Below are 25,371 nucleotides of genomic sequence, written 5' to 3'. Positions count from 1 at the left end.
TTCTTTATTATAGTCTTTTCTTCATTTTTTCTTTTACAACAGAATTTGATGTTTCTGCTGTACAAAGTGAGATTGATAGGATTCTTGTTGGAGGATCCAATATGAAATCTAGAAGGCCAGAAGGAACCACAGACACAACATCTGTAAGTCAATCTATGAGAGGTATTTTACAACTTATTGAGCTAAAGTGACTTTTAAAGCTATATATTCATTCTGGTCTAGGTACATATTATTGTTTATATGTACATGTGTATATGTGTTGTTATTCGTAGTTACAAAATGTATCCAGGCATAATGCTTGAAACTTTTGATTGTCTCACATGATATATTGTTCTTTAATTGTTGTATATTATTCTACACCATTGAGTTGTTCTAAGTTTTCCACAGTGAGAGACATTGAATCTTTTCTGGCCAAACTTCTGACATTTGAGGTCTTGCACCAGTTCCACTACAGTAATCAAAGAGTTTGATATTAAGAGGCAGTAACAAGTAAGGCCAAGATTTAATTTTCAACATAATCTCTATAAAGAATTTCACATTTATTTTAACATTCCCTAGACATTTCTACGGCACTATTACTTAAGTAACCTTTTGCCTGTAGAAGACTTGATGCCTTCTTCAATCTCATATGGTAGCTGCTCAAATTGAAAATAAGTTGATTGTCAGGCAGGGTGAGGTCTGGAGAGTAGGATATGTGTGCCTCTTCTTTGAATCAACAGTGCACCCTTTGCTCAAAGAGGATGACCAACAGCTTTCCTTTCTGGATTTTCCCAATTATCATAAAGTAGCTGTCCCCCACGGCTCCACCAGCGTAGTAGTGAAACAGGCCAACTTTAAAAATCAATAATAAAATTTAACAAATGTAATAATTTGTATTGAGAAGAATTTATATTGATAGCTTTCATATCCAAGGGCCTCTTGATATACAATATTTTTGGTTTTGCTATCAAGGTCGAGAATGTAGCTGTGAACTCTTTACCAAAAATATAAAAAGTTGGCAAGGTATCTCTGGTCAAGCGGAAGGTAGGTACTCTCCAACATCAAACATTGCCACTGTATCGGATCGTGTTCAGCTCTGATGGGAGCACGTGGCCGTGATATCTCTGCCAATGAGCAGGTACCATCTAAAAGACTCGTAGCTGTGATCTCTCTCTAAAAAACATCAAAGGTTACTCTTTAACAATCTCTTGATGATAATGTCTACTGAACAAACAGGTATCACTAGTTAAGTGGAGGCAAAGCATGTTCCAACATGTGGCGAGAGGTATAGTGACTCAAACGGAGGCTGGCGTGTGAGTGAGGAGGGCTCCGCCTGGCTCCCTACTACCGGAGGTCCTGCCTCACCATCCCTTCTGCCCGCAGCCTGTCTCTCAGATTCACGTGAATAAATCGGTGCCACAACTGAACTGTAATACTTAGCACAATGAGAGAAGTCACAAAATCAACCAGAATGTTCAAGCAAATTATAGAAAAAAACATGATCTAAATTCATTAAGTAGTTCTTTTGTGAAAAGCAGACAGACAGACAGACATTGGATTTTATATATATATATATATATATATATATATATATATATATATATATATATATATAGATGACAAATATTGATCATTTACTTGGGTCTTTAGATAGATAGATAGATAGATAGATAGATAGATAGATAGATAGATAGATAGATAGATAGATAGATAGATAGATACTTTATTAATCCCAATGGGAAATTCACAATTTTACAGCAGGAAAATCAATATGCGGGCAGCACGGTGGCGCAGTGGGTAGCGCTGCTGCCTCGCAGTTGGGAGATCTGGGGACCTGGGTTCGCTTCCCGGGTCCTCCCTGCGTGGAGTTTGCATGTTCTCCCCGTGTCTGCGTGGGTTTCCTCCGGGTGCTCCGGTTTCCTCCCACAGTCCAAAGACATGCAGGTTAGGTGGATTGGCGATTCAAAATTGGCCCTAGTGTGTGCTTGGTGTGTGGGTGTGTTTGTGTGTGTCCTGCGGTGGGTTGGCACCCTGCCAGGGATTGGTTCCTGCCTTGTGCCCTGTGTTGACTGGGATTGGCTCCAGCAGACCCCCGTGACCCTGTGTTCGGATTCAGCGGGTTGGAAAATGGATGGATGGATGGAAAATCAATAAGCTCTACAATCTCAACATCAGAAACATTTTTCATGTGATCTTCCCAGCAATAGTTTGGATCTTGAATTTTTTTGTTGTTGGAGAATCACCATGCTTGTATTGTTTTGACTGTTGTTTGGATTCTGTGTCAGTTCCCAGTTGTGAAATGTTTCCTTAATTCCTCAGTCCAAATGAACCACTGGCTGCAATGATGCTTTATTTCAGAAATCAATTTTGATCATATGTAGATTTTGTTTTTGTGTTTAAATTATCATTTCAAATGCATAATGATCCCTATAGTGTCTACTGTCTCATACTCATACTTCATCACTCTTCTGTTCTTTATTAAAATTCACCAAATGGTGTTGTTGATGATGAAGTCAGTCAGATTTTTGTTCATCTTCAGACAACATCCTGTCACAACAGATTTGCCACTGAATGATCGGTGATGGAATAATCTACAAAAATGAGTCAGGCTAATCATGAAGAAGCTATAAGGAACAATTAAACTTGTGAACATAAGGTGTGACGCCAGCTCAAAACTGATGTATATGGAAAATATATTCTGTACTAGACCAATGAACTTGAACTGAGTTTCTTGAGAGACACAAACATATATCTGCAGTTTTTCAACAATCCTTGTAATTGCTCTCATTTCTCATGCATCAGATAGATAGATAGATAGATAGATAGATAGATAGATAGATAGATAGATAGATAGATAGATAGATAGATAGATAGATAGATAGATAGATAGATAGATAGATTTACAGTAGTTTCACTTTTACTGTTGGCTTTTTACCATTTTTTTGTTTTACAATCTCTTTGTATGATTTTTCTCTGTTAATGTGCATCATTAACATAACATTCTTAAGTAATTGAATTCAGGGACACTAGGGCTGCAACCAATCCAGGCAGGGTTAGGTCTAAGGCAGCAATCATCCTTGGACAGCACAGCAGTCCTTCACAGGAACTCTCTCTCTCTCTCTCACACACACACACACACACACACACACACACACACACACACACACACACACACACACACGCACACACACACATACACACAAAAAGCCATTTAGAGCCTTCAGTTCATCTAACCTGCACTTCAACAAAAGAACCAGGAGGTAACCACACACAGACCTGAAAAGAACATGCAAAGTCCACACAGATAATGACCAGGTACATGATTAGAACCCAGAACTTTTCATTTATGAGGTATCAGCATTAACATCAGCCTTGATGTGCCAACCCAAGCATAGCATACCTTGCATAAAATGTTTTAGATACTTGTTATATTCAGTAATGCATATGTGCTTTGGGAACATTTTTTAACGAAGATTATGAATTGAAATTAAATTAAAATTGTTGTCATGCAAGTAACCATGGCTGTAGTGAAGTAGTACAAAATATTTGCCATTGTGAAGGATTGGTTTAATAAGGTCACTGCCTTGTTGATTCATTAATTACTGATCAATTTTCTGAATTTGCATTATGTAGTTGCGATTAAGAGTACCCAAGCCTATTCTTGTAGCACAAGACACAAAATAAAAACTGATTCTGCATGGGACATTAGTGTATTGCAGCCAGACAATCTCAATGGGCAAGCTTCTAATTTACCTTAAACACAGAGGAAGTAGGAGGGAATGCAGGGTACCCAAAGGAAAACCCATGCAGAGATTTAAAAATCATTCTAAGTGAAATCATCTGAACAACTCCTGTAAACATGATTATCGCTAATTTAATTGATCGTGAACTTCAGTAAGGCTTTGTTGTTTCATTCTCTTAACTTCACCCGTACAAATGACACATTAGATGAGATGTGCACCTAATGTCCTAAACCTTTCCCTGCCCCACCTTTTAATCATCATTACATGTATTTTATTCAATTTAGATATGTGTGTCATGTTTTCTGTTTCAATGTTTCCAAAATAGAAAGATTATGAGGAATTTGAAGAAAAAAAAGAAATGACATTTCCAGTTCTTCACACAGGGATTGAATATTCAGGTACACTCTCCTTATCTATTAATCTAAATGAAAAAGCAAATATTCTCAACTTTCCCTTCTAATTATCTGGGTGACATTTTTTTTCCCTTTTTAGAATTTCATCCCATTGCTCTACAAGATTTTATAAACAGGGCATTTTGTGTGGAAGCCAGTCCAAAAGCCAGAAAGGCTGAATGGAATTCTGTAAGTGGATTTTGTTACAATAATGGCATACTGTGTGTTGTTGTTATTGGTTTTTTTTGGTCAGCAGTGGCATAGATATGGCATACAACTGTCCATATATATAGGCTTTACCCATTAATTTCTGAAGCCATCTAATTAAATTCAGAGTAGTTACTCAGAATCTATCTCACCTTCATGGGTACAAAGCATTGATAAATCCTGAAGAAAGTGTCAGTTCTGCACAGGGCACACTCACCCACATAGGTCCAATTTAGTGCTGTCAACCTAACTTGAATTGGCAGGAAAAACTAGAATAAACGAAACAAAAAAAAAAGGATGTAAAATGTCTCCGTCACAGTAACCTGCTATTGTGTATCATGTATATAATTTAAATTCTATTAATATTGCAAGTGTCCAAGGGTGTTACTTACAATGGCTCAGTTAAAAACAGACAGCACAGAAAATTAAAAGGTTTATATAAGGGTAGGTTTGGTTCAAAAGAAGGGAGAGCTAGAGGTGTAGGGGTTGTGCTGGAAATAAAGGTTTCTATCACTCTTCTGACACACTGTGTAATCCCAAGCCACTTAGTTCTTTTTAATCAATTATAGTCTGTTTTCAATAATTAAAACTTATACTTATCAGAATACAAATTATAAATTAATTCTTTAATTTATGTGAAGACTATGTATCTAAGCATTTTATGCAGTGGCTAAGAATATAAGCACTAACTTCAAACATATTTGATTGCCATCCCATAATTCATTAACCCTTCAATCAACTGTTTGTCCCCAATGACAAAAGGCGAATTTAAAAATTGCTTTTTTATTTTTATTAAATACAAAAATATGTAGTACCTACTGTATGTTATATATTAATTCCATTAGAGAACGTCAAAATCCGTCCATCCATTCTTTTATTTATAAATGACCGTAACCTAATTTTAAAGACATGAGAGGCCTGAGATCCTGCTAGCAGTATTAAATGTAAGAAGGTACCATTCCCGGACATTGTGCCAATTTATCACAGGGCGCACACACAAGCACACACACAAAACAGTACCAGTTCAGTGCTACCAGTTAATCTAACACACATACCTTTGGGATGTGGGAAAAATACACGACTATGTGGAAATAAGCATACAAAGAAACAGCAATAACAAGTTCTAAATAGTCTATGACCAGCCGTGATGATTGCACTACCTTAATGCTCACAGAATTCTATGCTAAAAAACGTAACATTGTAAAATGTAAAACTTTCCTTAAAACTTCAAGGAACAGTTTTTTACATGTAAAAATGTAGTTTATTATATGTTTGTTCAATTAATTAATACATCCTCTTCTCAGGAACACAATAATGAATTTGCGGGTTTCAAGGAAGGAATACGGTTTCCTGCTCTGAATATGTCAAGCACAAAGTCAGGTACTGTACGTCAATGCAAAGTTGAGTCGCTGAGTTCATCTCTGTTATGAAAAGAGATTCTTATATGGTGTCAGAACACACAGTTGTTAAAGTGCAGAAATGATATCTCCATTTTGGGCTATTTCCCTGAGGGTTTACAAATTGTCAATTTCCACAGCAGTACACATATGTAATCTAGATGTGGTCATTCAGTGCCTGGTTGCTCAATGGTGAGTCTGTGACTAAAGTAATGGATGACTAATGAGGTGTCTTCATTGCCTTACCTGAGCCTCTCACTGTTTGAATGGCAAGTGTGGCAATCCAGTGGTGATGATTGTCCATCTGTCCATCAGAGCTTCATAATGTCTTCAGCTTTTTTCCTGAATGGACTTCTTCCAGAACTGTAGTCCTCATTCCACTGGTCTTTAATAGTATTTTTAGTATAATAATATTACTAATGGTATTATTTTCTGGAAACTGGAGCACCACAAGGAACAATTCTGTCTCCTTTTTTCTTCACTCAATATACCTCGCACTATAAATATAACACCAGATCATGTCACCTGCATACATTCAGAGATGATTCTACACTTGTGGGTGTATTGATAAGGGGTGTTGGAGAGAGAATATGACTCAGGTGGGGAACTTTGTTTCTTGGTACAAAGAGAATTGTCTGCAACTTCATCAGAACCAAGGAAATGGTTGTTGAATTTCAATATGCCAAAGAGCCTCTATGTTTGGCCACTACTGGGGGAGTGGATATAGAGATGGTGCACTCTTATAAGTTCTTGGGGGTCCACATCCATGACAGGTTGGACTGGTCTCATAACACTGAAGAATTATATAAGAAAGGGCAGAGCAGGCCATTTTTTCCTAGGAGACTGCATTCCTATAATGTGGGTAGAGACACTACAACTCTGTGATAGCTAGTGCAATTTTTATACTGTAGAGTGATGGGCTGGCAACATCACTTCAAAAGAGGCCCACTGAGTCAACAAAGAAATTAAAGGGGCAGATTCAGTTATGGGGCACACTCTGGACCCGATGGAAATGGTAACAAAAGAAAGAATGAAAATTATGCCATTATGAACAACTAGCCAACCCGCGGCGTAGCATACGCCACATAATTATGTATTGATGGGTGAACACTTCCTGAAAGACACAGTTGTCCAAATGAGGTGGGTTTGAGGATACAACTGTAAGTGAATGCAAAGATGGAACTCTGGAGAGAGGGCGGGGAAGCGGGCCCGAGAGGTTTCGGGTCCTAACCGTCCAACGACGGGTCGGCACAACCGGTAACGATCCTTCCACAGGTTCACCTATGGAACCCGTGTTAGGACATTTACATCCTCTAGATAGGCAAGTTTGATCATCTGACGCCCATTCCGCCCCCGCCATTTTAGTCTGCCGATTTCTTAAGTCATCTCTTAGTCATCGTTCAGTACGCACTGCCTGATCATGTGTCTGCCCCCAACTCCTCACCTGAATTGCTTTCATCTGTGTACAGTCCACATGCACTTGTGAGTCACGCTGGCTGTTAATTTTCCACACACCGTCTCAATCGCATGCACCTGTGAGCCACGTTCGGGCTGGGTGAGGTTTCCCGTGTTGAGTCCAATTAAGCTAAAGGCTCCACACCTGGTGGTGCCCTTCCATCAATTCCTTTAAGTTTCAGCTTTGCAACCATACTCCCCTCAGAACCCAAAGACTTTGGTTACCCGGTTGGCTGCCCGGCAGGTCATGGGAATAACGCCGCCGGATCGCCAGTCAGCATCGTGTATGGTCGGAACTACGATGGTATGTGATCTTCTTCTTTCGTTCTTGATTAATGAACACATTCTTGGCAAACGCTTTCGCTCTCACGCCATGTTCGGCTGTTTAGTGAATTGTTAGTGGGCGGGGCTCTGTGAGTTGGCGGGCGTGGCTGTCTTGCGTGCGTCTTGCTTGCCGTGGACTTAGTGAATTATATAAATAGATGCTGCACATCCTCTCTCTGACACACTAACACCAAGGACTTTCAGTCATCGATTCATTCAGAAGAAGTGTGTCAGGAAACACTACTGGGGGTCCTATATGCCAAGAGCAATTCACATGGATAATGCATATTTTTTGATTTCTGTTTATTGATTTGGTGTGTGTTGAGGGCATAGTGTGTGTATACAGTATACTATACGCATCTATCTATCTATCTATCTATCTATCTATCTATCTATCTATCTATCTATCTATCTATCTATCTATCTATCTATCTATCTATCTATCTATCTATCATCTATCTATCTATCTATCTATCTATCTATCTATCTATCTATCTATCTATCTATCTATCTATCTATCTATCTATCCATTTAAAGAGACTGTAGTTGTGAGAAGAACTACTGCACTACTGTGGGGCCCAGAATTAAAAAATAATTTATTTTAAAAATCTGAACTGGTACATTACCACATTAAGTTAATATATATGTTTATTTAAAAAATGTAGAATTATTTAATTTAGTGAACTGCCCAAGAATTCCGTTCTCACTGGCTGTATAATTTCTGAACATTTGCAGTGCTAAATGCTTAAAAGGTGCACTTCTTATACAGTACATCATCCAGTTCAAAGCTACAGGACATAAAGTGTAATAGAAAATGTCTGAAATGATCTCCTTAATTGATACTTTTATTTATATACTGTATTTATGTTTACATAACATTTAACCACAGAAATCAAGCTGAGTAAATTATTAGTTAATAAATGGCATTTGTGCAACACAAAGTGGCACAGTGGTTAGTGCTGTGCTGCTGCCCCAAAGCCTCAGATGCCTGTTTTCAAATAAATCCTAGCCAGTTTGACTCTGTGTGAAGATTCATGCTGTGTCCGAGTGGGTAGTGGTATGGCCGCTCTGGTTTTCTCACCATTCCAAAAACATTTATGTGCAGCTATTTAGCATCCCTGACTTGGCCCTGAGGAAGTGGGCAAGTGGATGAGTGACCCCAGTGATGGACAGCTATCCAGTCCAAAGTTAGCTTCTTCTTTACACAGCTTTCTCAATGTTAAGACAGTTCCAGACATACCATAATTCTATTTTTTTTCTTGCAGGTTCAAAGCCTTTATTTCTGCAATGCATAACAGAGAGGCATGCTGACATGGACGATTTCAGAAATTTCAGGAAGGGTGGACGAAAGGCACCCAGTGAAGCTATAAGAGAAGTCTGTTTACTTTTCATATTGTAAAGCAGGTGCCTGGCATTTTAGGAGCCTGATATTCAATCAGAATGGTCGATTTGCTATGTAAAGAAATAACTGGTGACTCTGTTAGGTTTTTATCATTGAATAGTTTTATCCTGTGATCCATTTGACCAGGGAAGTTGAAATTTCCAAGGTCCTATTCAGAATTTTCAACTGGAACGCCCCCATAAGTCAAATTTCTTACTAGAAAACTAAGGACTGGTCTGTCAAGTCCAGGTTTGTCCAACTTCAGATTATGACATCAATCTAAAATGCCAACATACACCATAAACTTTAGTGAAAGCTCTTGTATTATACTGTTTGCTAGCACTTCCGTCTTTTTGTGTTTCATAACATCAATTGTACACACAGTACTGTCCAACGTCTATCTGTAGACATGTTGCTACAGTGTTTGGATGCACAAAATATCACAAAATGTGTTGTTCAGTAGTTGTTTGTATTCCGAAAGAGCAAGCACAATAAAAGTTTACCTGGAGACGTTCCTATCGTTTTTCCGTTGTTTTACTAGAACACGATCAACTCAGGTGTCACGTCATACTCAGCTCTGACGTCCAACTTCCAAGGTAAATGGAACACAACATTAAATAGTACAATTGTGCAAATCATTGGAAATAATTATTACAGTCAGCAGTCTGTACTTTTAGTGGACCTTGATCTAAAAAAACTTGATAGGGACAAATCTGTGATTTTTAGTAACTACAGCTGTTGAGATTACAGCTACACAATTTGTCATTTGCAAAAATGAAAAGCTTTGAGAGGCAGCCACCAAGTGTAAGAGGCTAGAAATGATGTGGGAGCTTTGTCTTGATGAACACAACTAAGCGGAAACGTGGTCATTCACACTTCGCCTGCTGACTCATTTATCTTTGTCTGCTTCTTTCTGCACAGCTGGCTATCAGAGTTGCCCCTGTGAACCCCTTGGCAGCCTGTCCTCGGAAGGTGAGGGTCTAAATGTGTTGGAAGACATTTGTAAATGTGTTTTTTCACAAATGACTGATGGTGATGTGTTTTGTTTGCAGAAAGCATGGAGTTGAATTAGATGTCCCTTAAGAGACCATCTGGCTGAAACAATCTGATACCTTAGAAAGAACTGACAAACTGCACTAAATGTATCCTGTCAAAAAAATTCCAAAAGTTCTTTTATAACAAGTAGCTGTTCATTGCCCCAGAGTAGAATTTCAGGGATTGTTCAGGGGGAATGAGTTAGTGGACTTGACTGGAACATAGAGGATGCTGGTACAATGTGCAGAAGAGGGTTCAAACGGTGTTTTTGTTTGTGTGGGTCTGAAATGGCATTTGCTTTGCTATTGAAAAACTCCCAATACTCTTACCTCATGTATTTTATTATATGAACAAATTTAAAGAAAGGTTAGCAGAGTGGTTGTTGTCAATGTCTCACAACTATCAGGACATACTGGTGGTCTGAGTCAAGAGATGGTTGTTGTCTGTTTTCATGTTTCTCTGTGTACCCTGGTATACTTCATCACACACACTGTATCTACAGATTTGCTTGACTGGTGGTTCTAAATTGTCACTGTATGAGTGAAAATGTATAGTTGCCCTGTCGCAGACTAATGTCTCATCCAGGACATTGTTCAAATACATTTTGCCTTCCTGCAATGTTATAATAAAAAAGAGGGCTTTGAAAATGGATGCATACAGTGGCGGCTCGTGTATAGGCACTGTGGAACTCTCAGCACCCCCTATTTCCACTTGATATTATCGATAACATTTAATATAATGAGTCCTTTTTTCTTTAATTCTTTCTTTATACTTGTACAATATATAATCCTTAAGCTTAATGTCAGTAGCCATCCCCCAGTTTATGAAAATGATACATAAATCTTTGTATGGAACTGTGCGCTTCACAGTTCCAGCGGCGTGGTGTTTGGCTGTTGTGCGCACGCGCACATTGGAAGCTGCACACGAGGCTGCGAGGGAGAGAGAGCACTGCTGCTTCCGCAGTGCCGACCCTGGCGTGCTGGTGGAAGGTAGTGTTTTTTTTTTTTTACTCCGCGTGTGTTGTGCTTTAAAACCGTGTACCATATTCTTGAATGTGATAAAGTGTAGAATTAGGTTATTATCCTGCTTCCAGCTATTCTATTTGATTCTTTTTTTTTTCGGTTTCTGAATAATTTTTCTTTTTATACATGTTTGTTTCCTTTTACACAATTTTAAAACAAAGGCTAAAAATTTTCTGGAGCAGCACCCCCACTAATTTTAGCTATAAGCCGCCACTGGATGCATACTTACAAATGTGAAATAATTCACTTAGTATTTGTCTATCACACCCAGAATAGGTTTGGTTGATTCTCTTATCTAAACTGTATGAGCAAGAGTAGGCATTTATTTATTTTTAAGTGTATTTTAGGATTCAGAGGTGCTTTTTGTTGCAGTTTAGCTAAGCTATAACTAGTTGATTTATATACTTTGCTGGTTTACGGGATGAATCATGAATCTCCAAGATTCAGACATGCACAGCTTTTGGGAAGGTACGGTGAAAACTTCCAGACAAAAATGTGTTTGGGAAGCCAGATTTGATTGAGGGATGAAAAAGTGCTAAGGTTGCAATGAGTAAAGTAAAAATGAAGTGGAGAGGCATTTAAATCGTATGGGAAAAGAAATTAGGTACTTTTACCCATTGAAAGAATGTGTGCATGTTAGTCCAGATTCTTTTGAGCATATGTCCATAACTGATTGGTTGATTTGGGGACAAAGAACTGTAAAAAAAATCATAAAATAGTTGGTGTTTTAGGTTTGTTTAAGGGAAAGATTTTCTTGTCTAAAGATTTATTTCCAATGGACATCTTTAGGTTGCTTTGTTCTGCAGAGTGTAAGTAAGCAACATTAAAATAAAACAAGTTAAATGCAAATCTTTCATGTTATAGGGTTGTATTTGGTGTTTGTCAAAGGGAAATGTTTTCTCATTTGCTATTTTTCTTTTTTTTGTTTACTATGCGTAAAATAATCCAATTCCATGGAAGCTCAGTATAGTTTCTGCCTTATTCCTATTGCTGTTTGGGTAGGAGGTCTTAGCTCAGTGTCAGTTTAATGTGACTAAAGAATTGCAGACTTTATATTTGAACATTGATACTGTCTTTTTAAAGCACTTCCTTTCAATCCTTACTTTAAACAGCATTACATACATCTCAAAATTCTACTCTGGTATTTATGCAAAGCATTGTTCAAGCTATGTGTGTCCTGTGATATTAATTGTAATAATGACCACTAAAGGAACACACAAAATGAACATTGGTTGATTAACATATGATGGAAGATTGCAGAAAAAGTGCCAAAATAGTAATAAGTAAAGTAAGTCTAAGGTGGAGAGGCATTTAAATCATATGGGAAAAGAAACTTGGCACTTTTACTCATTGAAAGAATGTTAGTCCAGATATTTTTGAGCATGTGCACTGGCTTGATCGGTTGATTTGAGGAAAAAAAAAAATCATAAAACAGTAGGTACTGTATTTTCAATAAAGATGGACGTCTGCCAATGGGCAAGAATAGAAGACGACAACTTTAAGAAGACCTCGGCTTTGCTCTACTTTTTGACTACAGCACCTGCTCCTTGGTCAGTCATCTAAAGAAAAACAGAAATTAAAACAATAATGCTATAAATATTTTTTCCAGTGGACTTCTTTATGTTATAATTACTGGAATGTGTAAGTGATCAGCATTAAAAGAAAGCAAGTTAAGTGCAATCCTTTCCTTTTATAAAGTTGTATTTGCTGTTTGCCTAAAGGAAAGGTTTTCTTGTTTGCTATAAAGATTTGATTCCACTTATCATCATTAGGTTGTTTTAATTGGAGAGTGTAAGTGATTGAGCATTAAAAGAAAACGAGTGGAGTTTAATTCTTTGATTTCATAGCATTGTATTTGCTCTTTGCCTAGAAGAAACGTTTTCTTGTTTGCTTGTTTTGTTTTTTGCTTACTAATTCCAAAGGAGCTCAATGTAGTTCCTGGTTTATTCCTAATGCTGTTTGGACAGGTATCAGCTCAGTGCCAGTTTCATTTTGACTAGTGGGTTCTAAAAATTAAATGAAATAAATGGAAAGAAATTAACTGAATTTGTAGCGCAGTGGCCAGTGTTGATGTTCAGTCAGTGAACTGGCAGATAAACTTTTTTACCAAAACCGGGAGATGCATCTAAAAACAAAACAAAATAAAAAAGATAGAAAGTGAAACAAAACTGAAGCCTAATATGAAAGACAATAATCATGGTTGGGAGAACAAAAGAGTCAAAGCCAAAAGTACACGTAAGAAAAGAACACAATGATAAAATTTGATATGGTAAACTGAGCCATTAGCTTTTTCTTTTCTCTACATGCCAAAGTCACCTCTACGTGATGCACAATATAATTTAGATGTTTCCATGACAAACTTTGAAATATGCAGTGTGCAGTTTTGGGCATAAACACTAGAGATTTTGTCCAGTAATTGATCTTATGATGGCAGTTCCACTAACATTCTGACTATATTGTTTTCAATGATTATAGACAATAGATCAAGGGTTACATATCAGGTTGTTGTGCTAGAAATGACTGATTGCATAATTGACATTATAATATTGACAGTGACTTTTTAAAGAACTTATTTGCTTGAAACAGAATCTCAAAATTCTACTTTGTAATTTACGTAATGCATTGTTCGAATTGTCTTTGTCCGGTGATTGTAATTGTGCTGTAAGCTGTTATGAAACAAAGGCCATTAAAGGAACACATCAGTTGATTAATATATATTGACTGTAGCATAGAGCAACAGAACCTGCTTTATTTCATAGATGAGTTGCTCTCTATGTGCTCTATTTTTGTATTTGTGGGTTCCTTCCATTTATTTCCATTTTCTCATAGAGATGCAGTTGGATTGATTGGGAAGATTAAGTTGTAGGGGTCCTGTGAATGCACCCTGCAATGGACTGGAAACCTGCACAGAGTTAATACTCGCCTGACATCCTGTTTTGGTGCGATGAACTTCAGTTTCTGTTGCTCTGTACACACAAACAATTAATACATTTAGTTTTTGCAGATACATTGCGTTGTCAAATTTATTTTATGCAGTAAAGCTTATTTCTATTACAGTGTTATACACTAGTAATAAGTAAGAACTTTAAAAACATTTTTCTAACAAAAATACATACACTCCTATGCACAGGCAATTTACTTCATGAATTCATCCTACTTGAAAGTGTTAATTATACCCTGAAAGACACTATGAAGAAATCAGTGCCTCAAAAATGAAAACGAACTATCAAAGCAAGCCGAACAATGATCTGATTGAAAATATATTTTTATTACTAACAGAACCTAAAAATTCAAAGAAGATATACTTGGTTATTAGTGCAGTCAAACAGCGAAAGGAGAACACAAAACCTTATAGCAGGAGTGTCGAACTCAGTTCCTGGAGGGTCACAGTTGCTGTGGGTTATTTGTCTTCAACTGCTTTCTACGTTAGCATTCCATTAGTAATGCTAAAAGAAAATATCATATTACCTTGATTTTAATTGTCTTGCACTTCACTTAATTGTTTCATTCTCTCTTTCACCATCAGCCAAATGGTAATGAAATTCAAAGTGAGCCAACAAGATGTCCAGGCTAATATAGATCTCATTTGCACCTGTGTCTTTTATACAGTGTCTGTCTCAATAAAATATTTAAAGAGATAAAAATTGAAGGTCTAAGAAATATTTGTCTTTTAATCTGCTCTGGCCCACAGATAATGATCTCGAAAGAAAGAAAATCGTTTTTAGAAAACGACTGGCATGGCAAAATGGGAACACTAACAAATCTATAGAATTAAACAATGGGTTCCATTAACAGCTAAAGAAGAGACTGACTGGAGCAAAAAAGGTAGCCCTTTGGGAATGTTTGAGACCTCTGAGTTAGCTGCTTACCTGTTGGACCATTTTGTCGTTAAAATTAAGTCAAAAGAACTAAATTAAATCAGCAACAGTAACTGATTCCTAATTAAGTAAATAGCTGAAACAACAATCTGCCGCCACTGCAGCCCATGAGAGCAGAGTTTGACAGTCCTGCCTTTACTGTACAAGTAGTTACAGAGAAGATGCAAAAATGATGAGATATAACATTTACAAAGATTTGCTGCTAATCCAGGTTTCCTGCCAAAAAGTCGTCTTCATTTTTTGAAAATAAATCTGATAGTCTGAGTAAAGACCGTCCTTGTCATGCTTTTGTTCATCTTTAACAGAGTAGCGAATGTGGCTCAGGAATGGCATGGAAACACCTGAACTGCATGAACTTACATACACGTTGCTCTGTTGGGCCACCAAAGAAGCCTCTTTGACTTGGAACTATTGAAAAAGTAAAGTATTACTCTTGGAATGTGTGGAAGGAATTTTATAGGTCACACAGGGCACTTATTTCTCTCCAGATTCAAAGGTTCAACTATTCAGCAGTGCAGTTCATTCATGCTTACTCACAATTCAGTGCCTTTGGTGACCATCACAGTCTTCTTCAACATGGTTTTGAATAAAATTCCAAAATAACAATAATAAACCCACTCTAAAAAGATTTTTGAGAATGTATCTTCCTGATTCTCATCTCATGCATTTCCACAAATTCATTCCAGTGTTCTTCCTTCCTCTCTTCTTCCCTCATCATGTCAACATTTTCCTAGTGGCTTGAGCACACACACAATCTAATACATATATATGGAAGGACACTCATTCAGAAACGATCACTCATCCAAATTTGAGTGTAAATTGTGCACTTATTGTGATGCATTATGTGATGTTCATTAGTATTAATATGATAACACATAATAGGTGCAGGGATATGAAAATCTCTTAGTGGTGGAAAGACAATGGTAAGGCATCTGTGCTATTTCCTCTCAACAGCTCCAAAATACTTTCTAATTGGATACAAAATAAATATTCAGTAACTTAAATGATTCATCAAACCAGAACCTCCAGCCTTACGGCACAAACTAAGCTGAGTTTCACCTTCAAATATTCATCTTGTGTTCATATGGCATAGTGGTTGTCTCTGCTGTCTCAGACCTCCATAGTACTGAGTTCAAATTAACAGCCTGGTCAAGCCTGATGAATCTGAACCACCACCACCACTTTGGTTTTCTGTGGGTATTCCAGCTTTCCTTGTGTATCTTCAAAACATGCAGGTTAGAATACTGGGAAAATCTAAATTAGCCCAGGGTGAGTGAATATGAAAGTGTGCTATGATGGACTAGTGGCCCATCCACTAATGGCTACTATCCTTTGCCCAGTGTTTCCTGGATAGCCTTCTATTTCTCATATCTCTTTATGAAATGGACTGCTGTAATGTTTCATTCATTCTATAATAATAATTGAGGAACCTGGGTTGAAATAGAAAATTGTTTTTATTGATAATGTCCAGTTTGGCCAACATGGCAATAATGCTGCATGACAGTATAGTAGTTCATGCTGCTTCATTATGAATTCATAGATTTTGTTTGTGTTTATTTTTCACCACTGTGTCTATGTGTGATTTTTAATAGAAATTATTAAATATATCTCAAAGATGAGCATGTTATTCCTGACTTATACTTATCGTGTGAACCCAGCATGCAGACTGCATTGCAAAGCTTGCAGTGAATAACCATAACACATTTCAAATTTTTGCGGCCTGTTCAATTGCTGTGTTGATATTTTCGTAGTCAAACAGTGGTAGTATTCGGTCAGTGTCACAAAGCTAACAATGTCACAGCAGCATATCGGAGACGGCTGATAGAAGAAGAGTTGTGTCTGCTATTGCTGATTTTAAGAGGAAGAAAAGGTGGAGGTGGGGTGTCAGACCCATCGGCCTAAAGTGGTGATGTAAGGGTAAGTGTAATATTCTCATGATTGAGGGACCTACATGATGAGCTGATGCATTTCAAATGTTTTCCTTGCATTTTGATGACATACTGCAACATATTCAGCCCTTCCTTCATCATTCTGGCACCCAGTTAACCAGTCTCTCCCTGAAATTCACCATTTTGGATACTGATGTAATTTTCACTGCCCAGCCCTTGCCAAGTGTGAACAATGCTTATGGTTGACCCTTGATTTCAGAATTTTCCAGCAATAGTGTGGATATTTTGTTATGTTTTCCATATTAGACATAGTGTAAAAGTAATTGTTTCCATATTTTTTACAGTTCAACCACTGGTTGATTAAATGACTTGTTGAACATAACATGAGTCAGTGGACAAGTCCTTGTGTTTTATCTTCTCTATCACCATTTACATACTGAACACAATACCAAGGGGTTTTAATTGCACAGTGCAATCGTTTTCATATTTTTTACATACTGTATTTATTCTGGACTGAAATGCAACTTGAGCCAGTAAAATTTATTTTACTGATTAGTTAAAGAGTGTCTTAGCTTTGACATTTGTTGATAATTGCGTGAGGTATAGTAATCAAGTAAGGCAAGTCGGGGGATAAGCTTGTTTCTTAGCCCAACTCCAGCAATCTCCTGACCATCTTAATGTACATTCTGCATACAATGGCCACAACTTCCATGGATTAAGCATGTTATCGATAAGAGCTCTTATGACATTACATGTGAGCATCTGATTTTAAAATCAGTGTGTAGCATTGGGTCAGCTTTCTTGAGTATTAACCCTAAATGAGAGTGCTAAGTTATCATAGCTGGCATTGGCAAAGTATGATGGGCCACTGACACTGGAGTTTTCGTCAAATGTCCATGTCTCGTTCATTATTTTGGTTTCCATCTGCATCCATTGCAATGTTTTCTGTGTTATTTGTGCCATTACTTTCTTCAGCTGTTGATCCGTCTCTCTCTCCATCTTGCTTTTCTTTGTCATTGCAGCTTTGACCAGATGTAGCTGTCAGTTTCCTTGAAACAAATACGTGTGTGAGCAGAATCTAAATGGCCTAGTCACTGTGTAGAGTTTGTTCATATTTTCTTTTTCTTTGTGGGTACATTTCTTGGGCAAATTTTTGTGTAGGTGAATTGGAGGAACAAACTTCATAGCTACTCCCTATGAAAAGTACCTTGCACAGTGACAATGTTAGAATTCAAGTGCTGTTACTTTGATTGTTTTACTTGAATGAGTGCTACCTCATAAGCATGCAGAAGTCTGTCTTGGAGGATACAATCATAATTATTTTTTAAAACTGCACACTGCCTCTATTTAAAGTTTTTATTTATTTTTTAATTTGGCTCAGACAAACTATGATGAACTATAAAGGACCTAACCAATTTACAAAGCAATTTACAGGAGCCTTGAAAGCATCTAATTTTACAATATCTGCATTCTTTCTTCGTTTTGATCAATCATCGAACATTCTGTTATTTTTCTGACCAATAATTTAACAACAGGTTATAACTTTAGTTCATGTGTCTTGTTTTCTAAGTAATTTATGGTGCTTTTAGTTTAAAATGGTCAGGCAGATTACAACTTAATGGTAACATAACTGGAGACAAACAGAAATTGCAGATACAGTACATACAAGGATCAAAACGTATGGGCAGAGCCACCCATCACAAAGATAGCTAGCCAATCATATTGTATGTGTGCAATATCACATGGTCCGGAATCCCATGTATATTGTTCACATAAGTAATAGCCTCTCCAAGAAACTGGTGGGCGATGACAGGGGAAGCAACATCAGAGACTGAGACACATCAGAGAGACCATTACATCTGGAGGTCAGAAAATGTAACTCATACTCATGATTGCTAAATGCAAAAGCTGTCCAGAATGATATCCACCTTTGACATTGCTGATTTTCAGTAAGCTTTCTAATACTATATACGTCCAGACTTTTCAATATACTTGCTTCTACTGGTATTATTATTATTATACTTTGATAAATATCATGTTGTTTTAAAATTTCTATTTTAAATTTCTGTACATGTCTTTATAGCTAGAGTGATTGACATAATAAAGTAAATATTAGGGCACCTGGTGTAATGGAGACTGTCGTTTACTCCAAGCTGCAGGGTTATGAGGCTGAAAGGGGCAAACCAATAATCGAACAGTGAAGTTGAAGTAAGACATCACTGGTTATTAAGTGGCCTATAACCAGGATATCATTGAAAACCATGACGCTATTATATAGTTTTGTGAAGAGAATCTGTGTGTGTCTGTATGTGTGTGTAAAGCACAAAAATCCCAGAGTAGACCAATCCAGTAATGAACATGGTGAGTCTCACTCATCCTATGATAATACATAGACTAAAAGTTATTACAAGTAAATTCACCTTTTCTTCAAAAGTGACTTACAAATCACCTTTTCACTGTTATATCACATGCAGGCTTTCTTTGAGTCTCAAACAGGAAGTTAATGGAGGGGAATGAACTTGTAACCTTGCAGTTTATAACCCAAACGGTGTAGCTTCTCGGCCAAAATATTAAACAGACATTTGGGAAAGACGTACTTATTCCACTATTTACTTCCACATAACATGGCACTGCTAAAAAAATCATTTTCCAAAACTTCATCTTTTTAATACAAACCTACAAATCAAACTGTGTGAAATTTCCATGCCTTCCATTGTCTTTCATGGTAAATTCAGCTTTAAAGGAGCATCCTCAATGTATAAATTGGCTTTCAGATGTACAGTAATTGTATATTAATTGCTCTAGAGATCTGCCTACAAACCTAGCCTATAATTCAGTGAGGTTTATTATATCAGGTACATGATATAATGAGTTTCAATAATCAATGTGTGTCTGATAACCCTGGAATGAAATCATTCTTACACTCATATTTTCACTCTCATCTATGAACGTTTCATGAACGAGGCCCTCTGTATCATGGCAACGCTTTCTTTCCTGATCGACGATTATAGAGGAACATGAAGACAATTAGTCCAATGCAGATTGCTGTCAGAATTAAGACCACAGTGCCCAATCCAGCGGCAATGCTGTTCAGCTCCACTTCTGGTGCAGCTAAAGTCAAAGAATAAAAATGAAATGGATCTCAGTCAGATAACTTAATGTGAGGATTTAACAAGAAGTCAATCTAGTTCATTTTTTGTTAATCAGTTTCCATTAATTATCACCATTATAGCTTTCTGGAATGATATAACCAAAGACTTCCTTTTTTGTCTTTTCTCACTTTTTGCTGCATGCATATGTCAACACCATTAAAAATGTTAGGAGAAATGAGCTTAGGTGTCATACTGTCTGTCCTCAGCCCTAACCATTGCATTGCTTAATATGTGTTTCAAAGAAGCAGTGTGATGAACAAATATTAAAATGAGCAAGAGTCATGCCTACTATAATAAAGCACATTCCCTTACATCATCTCTAGCCTGCTGCCTATACCATAAACCATGAATCATGAATTGGCAGTACTCATCTTGGAGGGCCACAGTGGCTACAGGCTTTTGTTCCAACCCATTTGCTAATCATACTGTAAATGCAATTTTAAGATAATTGGAACAGCAATCTATTGTACTGAGTACTGAGTCTGTTTCAAGAAATGACAAATCAAGTTTCAAGGTGAGGTACAGTATTTAGGCTCATTAGGTGCATCAAAAGGGTATTACTACAGACTAGAGCTGAAACAGAATCAGAGCTTAATAAATCATGGTTTAAGATCATTTTGGGGCAAAGAACTGAGCGAGATGGATTACATTTGCTTGAGAGCCATAGATTTTCATTCTTAACATTTCCTAAAGATTGGTCATTTCTGCCTAACAATACATCAAAGGAATTCTCCTAGAACTAATGGCATTCTAGTTGAATTTTGTCACCTACGATATTCTAGAACTGTACATAGTGGCTTGTATGAAGGAGACCTTGAACAAAGGAGCATTGCCCATGTGCTGTGGAAGTGCAGTGGTTGCTGTTTTGCCAAAACTGGGGATATGTGGGAGATTTTGTAGCTCCTTGTAGCCAAAGTCCGTGCAGCATGTGTATTTATTACTTCGGAACTCAGAAAATCGAAAGAGCACTCACTGAATGTTCATTGTCCTTGGACTTTATGGCTCTAAAACTGATAAAGAATTCCGGGCCTATCCTGCTCATCATTCTTCATTATTTTCCAAAATATAAAGGCCTTTCTGTCTTTAGGTCTGTTTTGCACCCAAATGTAGTGAGACCTGCTGACTCAGTTCATTTGAACAACAATATAAAACACATCCGTTCAGGAAGACGTGTAACATAACCTGACATTCTTACCCTTTTTCTCTGTTTGCCTTCTCTGTCCAAGTGCAGAATCACAAATGGTGTTATTTTTTATTTTCTCCTAGAATTTTGTATTTTATTCCATTTTATTGTTTCCTGTTCTAACTCACTTTGTGTTTCATATATTTATCTTATATTCAGTGGTACTTACTGTGCTTTTTCCGTGATTCTTTTTGTACTATACCCTTTTTGATAAAGTGCTTTAAACATGCAATATATAAGTAAAATATATTATTATTATTGTTGTTGTTGTTGTTGTTACAGAGAGCAAAGGATCTGGGGCTAGATTCTTTCAGACAGGCTTACCAACTGCTCCTGAAAATTGCTTTATCCCTCCTGATAAAAAAAATCTTATGTAGATTTCTTAAGCAACAATTTTACAACAGACCTCAGTTTTGTTTATATATGTTGCACAAAGTGTTTAAACACTGTTTAAACAAAGAATATGATTAGCAAAATTGAAGTTAAATTAACAATTTGTTTGAAAGAATACCTTCAGTCATTGTGCCCCTCCAGTAGCAGGATTTCCCAGCCCTGTCCTATGCACTGTCATCTTTGTTGGTTCTTCACATATATAAAGGGTCAAACTAACCAGCCCTCTTATTCAAACATACACTGTACTGACTGCATTTAAGCTGGGGGGAGTGTGGATCCAGAATCTAACCCAGCAGAACCAGGTCTATGGCAGGAACTGCCCCTATAATAATAATATTTTATATACATTGTATGATTTAACAAAAACAAAAAATATATCAATGAAAGAAAGAAAGAAAGAAAGGGTACAAAGGGGGTTACAATTCTTCTCAAAATTTGTGAAAGACAACAGCTACATAAATATGCAACTACATGGTAGTACTATTTGGACACTTCTGTGATAATGTAAGATTATGCAATGTCTTATAGAGTAAGTAAGAACTTACCTTTTGAAGAGACACTTGCGGGAATAACTGGCAAAGAGGAAATAAGAAAAATAAAACAAATGTAAAAACGAAAGGATTACAAACAGCACTGTCATCTTGTGAAATGCTTTAACTATTTAAGGAATTTGGCACACTTCTTAGAAAGGTTAGAAGCATTTTAAAAAGCAAAAAATAACTCTCTTAAAAAATGTACAGGTTGACATTCTGTCCAGCAGTTGTTGTATGAAAGATTTCCTAAACAAGACCCTAATGCATTAGTGGAACAGCTGGATCTCATTCTACATCTGGGTGCAGCAATACAAAAGATGCTTAGGTGGAAATCTCTTTAATTGTAGCCGTCATATGCAGTAACCTATTTATAACCCATTGTATCTCTGTATTGTTTCATTAAAGTGCAAATTGTGTGTGCTGCTTTTTTTTTTCTTCTTTGGTTTTTCAGATTTGAAATTTCATACACAGGTACTTCTACTTGTGCTGAAAACTCAGGTTTTTGACATATAATTTTACCTTTACAATAAGGAAGGCTTGGAGTCAGAATGAGTGGCAATAAATGATACAGTATGATCAATCAACAGAGAGGCAGGGCTTCATGGGCTGTGGTTAGCACACTTACCTCTCAAGCACAATTTAATGGCATTGTCTTCTGAATACAAGTTATAGCTAGAGATCAGTTCTTTCTGTTGTTTTTGGTATTTGTTTTCCCATTTTCTTTCTTATGCAATGTTAAATAAAGTTTGTGTTGCCCACTGTCACATAGAAGGGGCTACATTACACATGTGTCCCAATGACATTGGCTACAGAAAATTGTATTGTTAATGCTGCTTGTGATGGTGTCTTCTTTGGGGTAGTCGTCACTGTAAGTGTTCATGCAAGGGCTCATGAATATTTTTGTGAAAACTGAAGAATAGCAAAGGGATAGTTCAATTAGGGTGGCGCAGTGGGTAGCGCTGCTGCCTTCACATTTAGGAGACCTGGGTTTGCTTCTGTCTTCCCTGCGTGGAGTTTGCATGTTCTCCCCATGTCTGCGTAGGTTTCCTCCGGGTGCTTCAGTTTCCTCCCACAGTCCAAAGACATGCAGGTTAGGTGCAGTGGCGATCCTAAATTGTCCTTGGTGTGTGTGCGTGTGCACGCCCTGCAGTGGGCTGGTGCCCTGCTCAGGGTTTGTTTCCTGCCTGGCACTTTGTGTTGGCTGGGATTGGCTCCAGCAGACTCCTGTGACCCTGTAGTTAGGATATAGCGGGTTGGATAATGGATGGATGGATAGTTCAACTAAAAATATAGGCTATATACCACCCTGATGCAGTGGGGAAAAGGTTAAGTGAATCTGATATCGCCAAAGTTCTGTTGTTCACTATTAAGTCCCCTCTTTATGAGATCAGAAGCTAACTTTTAAAATTGATTGGTTGAGAGCTTGGGCCATGGCCATGCTTATAATGGGATTTGATAAGGGAGATTTAGTCAAATAAGTTGCATGATAAATGAAACATTAATCAAGCTATGACTTAAATTTAGGTCTCTGGAGCTGGAAAACACAACTAACTAATATGCTTCTGATAATAACATTTATTCTCAAAACTGTTTAGTCCAATTCAGGGTAAGAAGTACCATATCACAGCAGTCACAGTCTTGATTCAGTTCTGAACAGGCACCAGTACACTGCAGGAGACACTCAAACACATAACTGAAATTCACACAGTAAGTAAACATAACTGGAAATATAGGAAGAAAATTAAAGTACCACAGAGAAAAGAAAACTCATGCAGAGGGATGACTGGATGCATCAATCAAACTCAGGGCACATAATCTGCGAGGCACTAGCACTAACCCCCATTATTATGTGTAGTAGGTCACAGTACTACCCGTTACGCATAATTATTTGGGTGACTGGCACAGTGGTGCAGTGGTTAGTATTGCTGTTTCACATCTCCTGACATCAGAGTTCAGTTCACCAGCAGCTCATTGTCTTTGAGATGTTTGTGTGGTCTCCACCCATTGGCATGCATTAATCGGCCTAGTGTGGTTGTATTTGCTAGTACGTCTTATGATGGCTTTGCAATCCATGCAGAGTGTTACGTTTAGGCCAGGGTTCCTCCCTTCACTTATATTTAAATTAAGTTTAAAAAATATGGTGCTGCATGCCAGACTTTGAACTCTGGTCTGTCCAGTTGGTCTGGGTAAAGCATTTAATATATTGAAGATCATTGTAAGAATCCATCAGTATAGTGAAAATATACCCTTCTGCCAAGAGATAGTGAGGCTGGTGAAAAGAAGCACACCAGGACATAGAATGTCTTTTTTGTTCATTTTTCACTTTGTCATCACTATCATTTATGTTGATATTGCTATTTATATTTATCTAATTATGTATTGTAAGTGAATTTTATTTTATTTTATTTATTTATTATTTAGTTTCTGTGTACAAAATTTTGTTCTCCTGTGTTCCTTGTATTTTGTGGGTGAACCTCCACAAGAGGAGATGCCACCAATACCTCGCTTCAATGAACTGCCTCCAGCCTTTATAAACAATCTGGGAAAGCGAGTCCATTGCGGTTCATTGAAATGCACTTTGGTAGGGTGTTGGAACTTCTCAGTGAGCCTTGCTTTGTGTCTTTTGTTTTACTGTTTCACTGACTCTTTTTGCCTCTTTTTAAAGATATCAATTAAGGCTTTTGGTTTGGGACTTGTTTGATTTTGGATTGTCTTGTATGGAAAATAATTTGTGCCAAAATTAAATTCAATACAACATGATAACTATGTTGAAAAGCGATACATATGCTAGTGGGATATTTCATTTTAGCACAGTTTTATCAAGTCATAATTAAAAACATATCAATCAAACAATCGATTGCTTTTCACTATGGCATGCAATTTTCACATCAGTTTAAAATGCAAGGGGTTGTCTCAAATCGAAATGCAATACACACAGAGCAATTGCTAAGAAAAATGAAATATATCTGTGTTACTTTTAGTTATGACATGTGATCTGTGAACATGAGTGAAAATTCAATGGGCTTTTGTATTGCATTTTAAACTGACATGAAAATTGCATGCCATACTGAAAAGGAATCAATCATTTGATCGATATGTTTTTTTATGACACAAAAAAATTGTAATTTTTTTAGCCCGCTTAGTCCTGAACAGGGTCACGGGGGTGCTGGAGTTTATCCCAAAGAGTACAGGGCACAAGGCAGGAACAAACCCTGGACAGGGTGCCTGTTCATCACAGGGCAAACATACACAATCACACACTAGGGCCAATTTAGTGTCCTCAGTTCACTTAACCTGCATGTCTTTGGACTGTGTGAGGAAGCCGGAGCACCCGGAGGAAATCCACACAGACACGGGAAGAACATGTAAACTCCTTACAGGGGAGACCCAGGACAGAAACCCTGGTCT

The 25,371-nt window shown here is 37.3% G+C and overlaps 1 protein-coding gene across 1 annotated transcript in view; it reads right to left on the bottom strand.

The window, feature by feature from the left end:
• Positions 1-19,217: 19,217 nt before the first annotated feature.
• The window catches only part of LOC114658242 (zona pellucida-like domain-containing protein 1), a 42,862-nt gene continuing 36,708 nt past the window's right edge, over positions 19,218-25,371 (bottom strand). The window contains exons 10-11 of the mRNA XM_028810386.2: positions 21,976-22,002; positions 19,218-19,813 (exon numbers count right to left, since the gene is read on the bottom strand). Coding sequence (XP_028666219.1) covers positions 19,677-19,813; positions 21,976-22,002 — 164 coding nt within the window. The 3' untranslated portion in view covers positions 19,218-19,676. The remainder of the gene's footprint in view (positions 19,814-21,975; positions 22,003-25,371) is intronic.

The sequence above is a fragment of the Erpetoichthys calabaricus genome, chromosome 9, assembly GCF_900747795.2.
Source record: "Erpetoichthys calabaricus chromosome 9, fErpCal1.3, whole genome shotgun sequence".
Classification (NCBI taxonomy): domain Eukaryota; kingdom Metazoa; phylum Chordata; class Cladistia; order Polypteriformes; family Polypteridae; genus Erpetoichthys; species Erpetoichthys calabaricus.
This window is presented reverse-complemented; position numbering and strand designations above follow the sequence as displayed.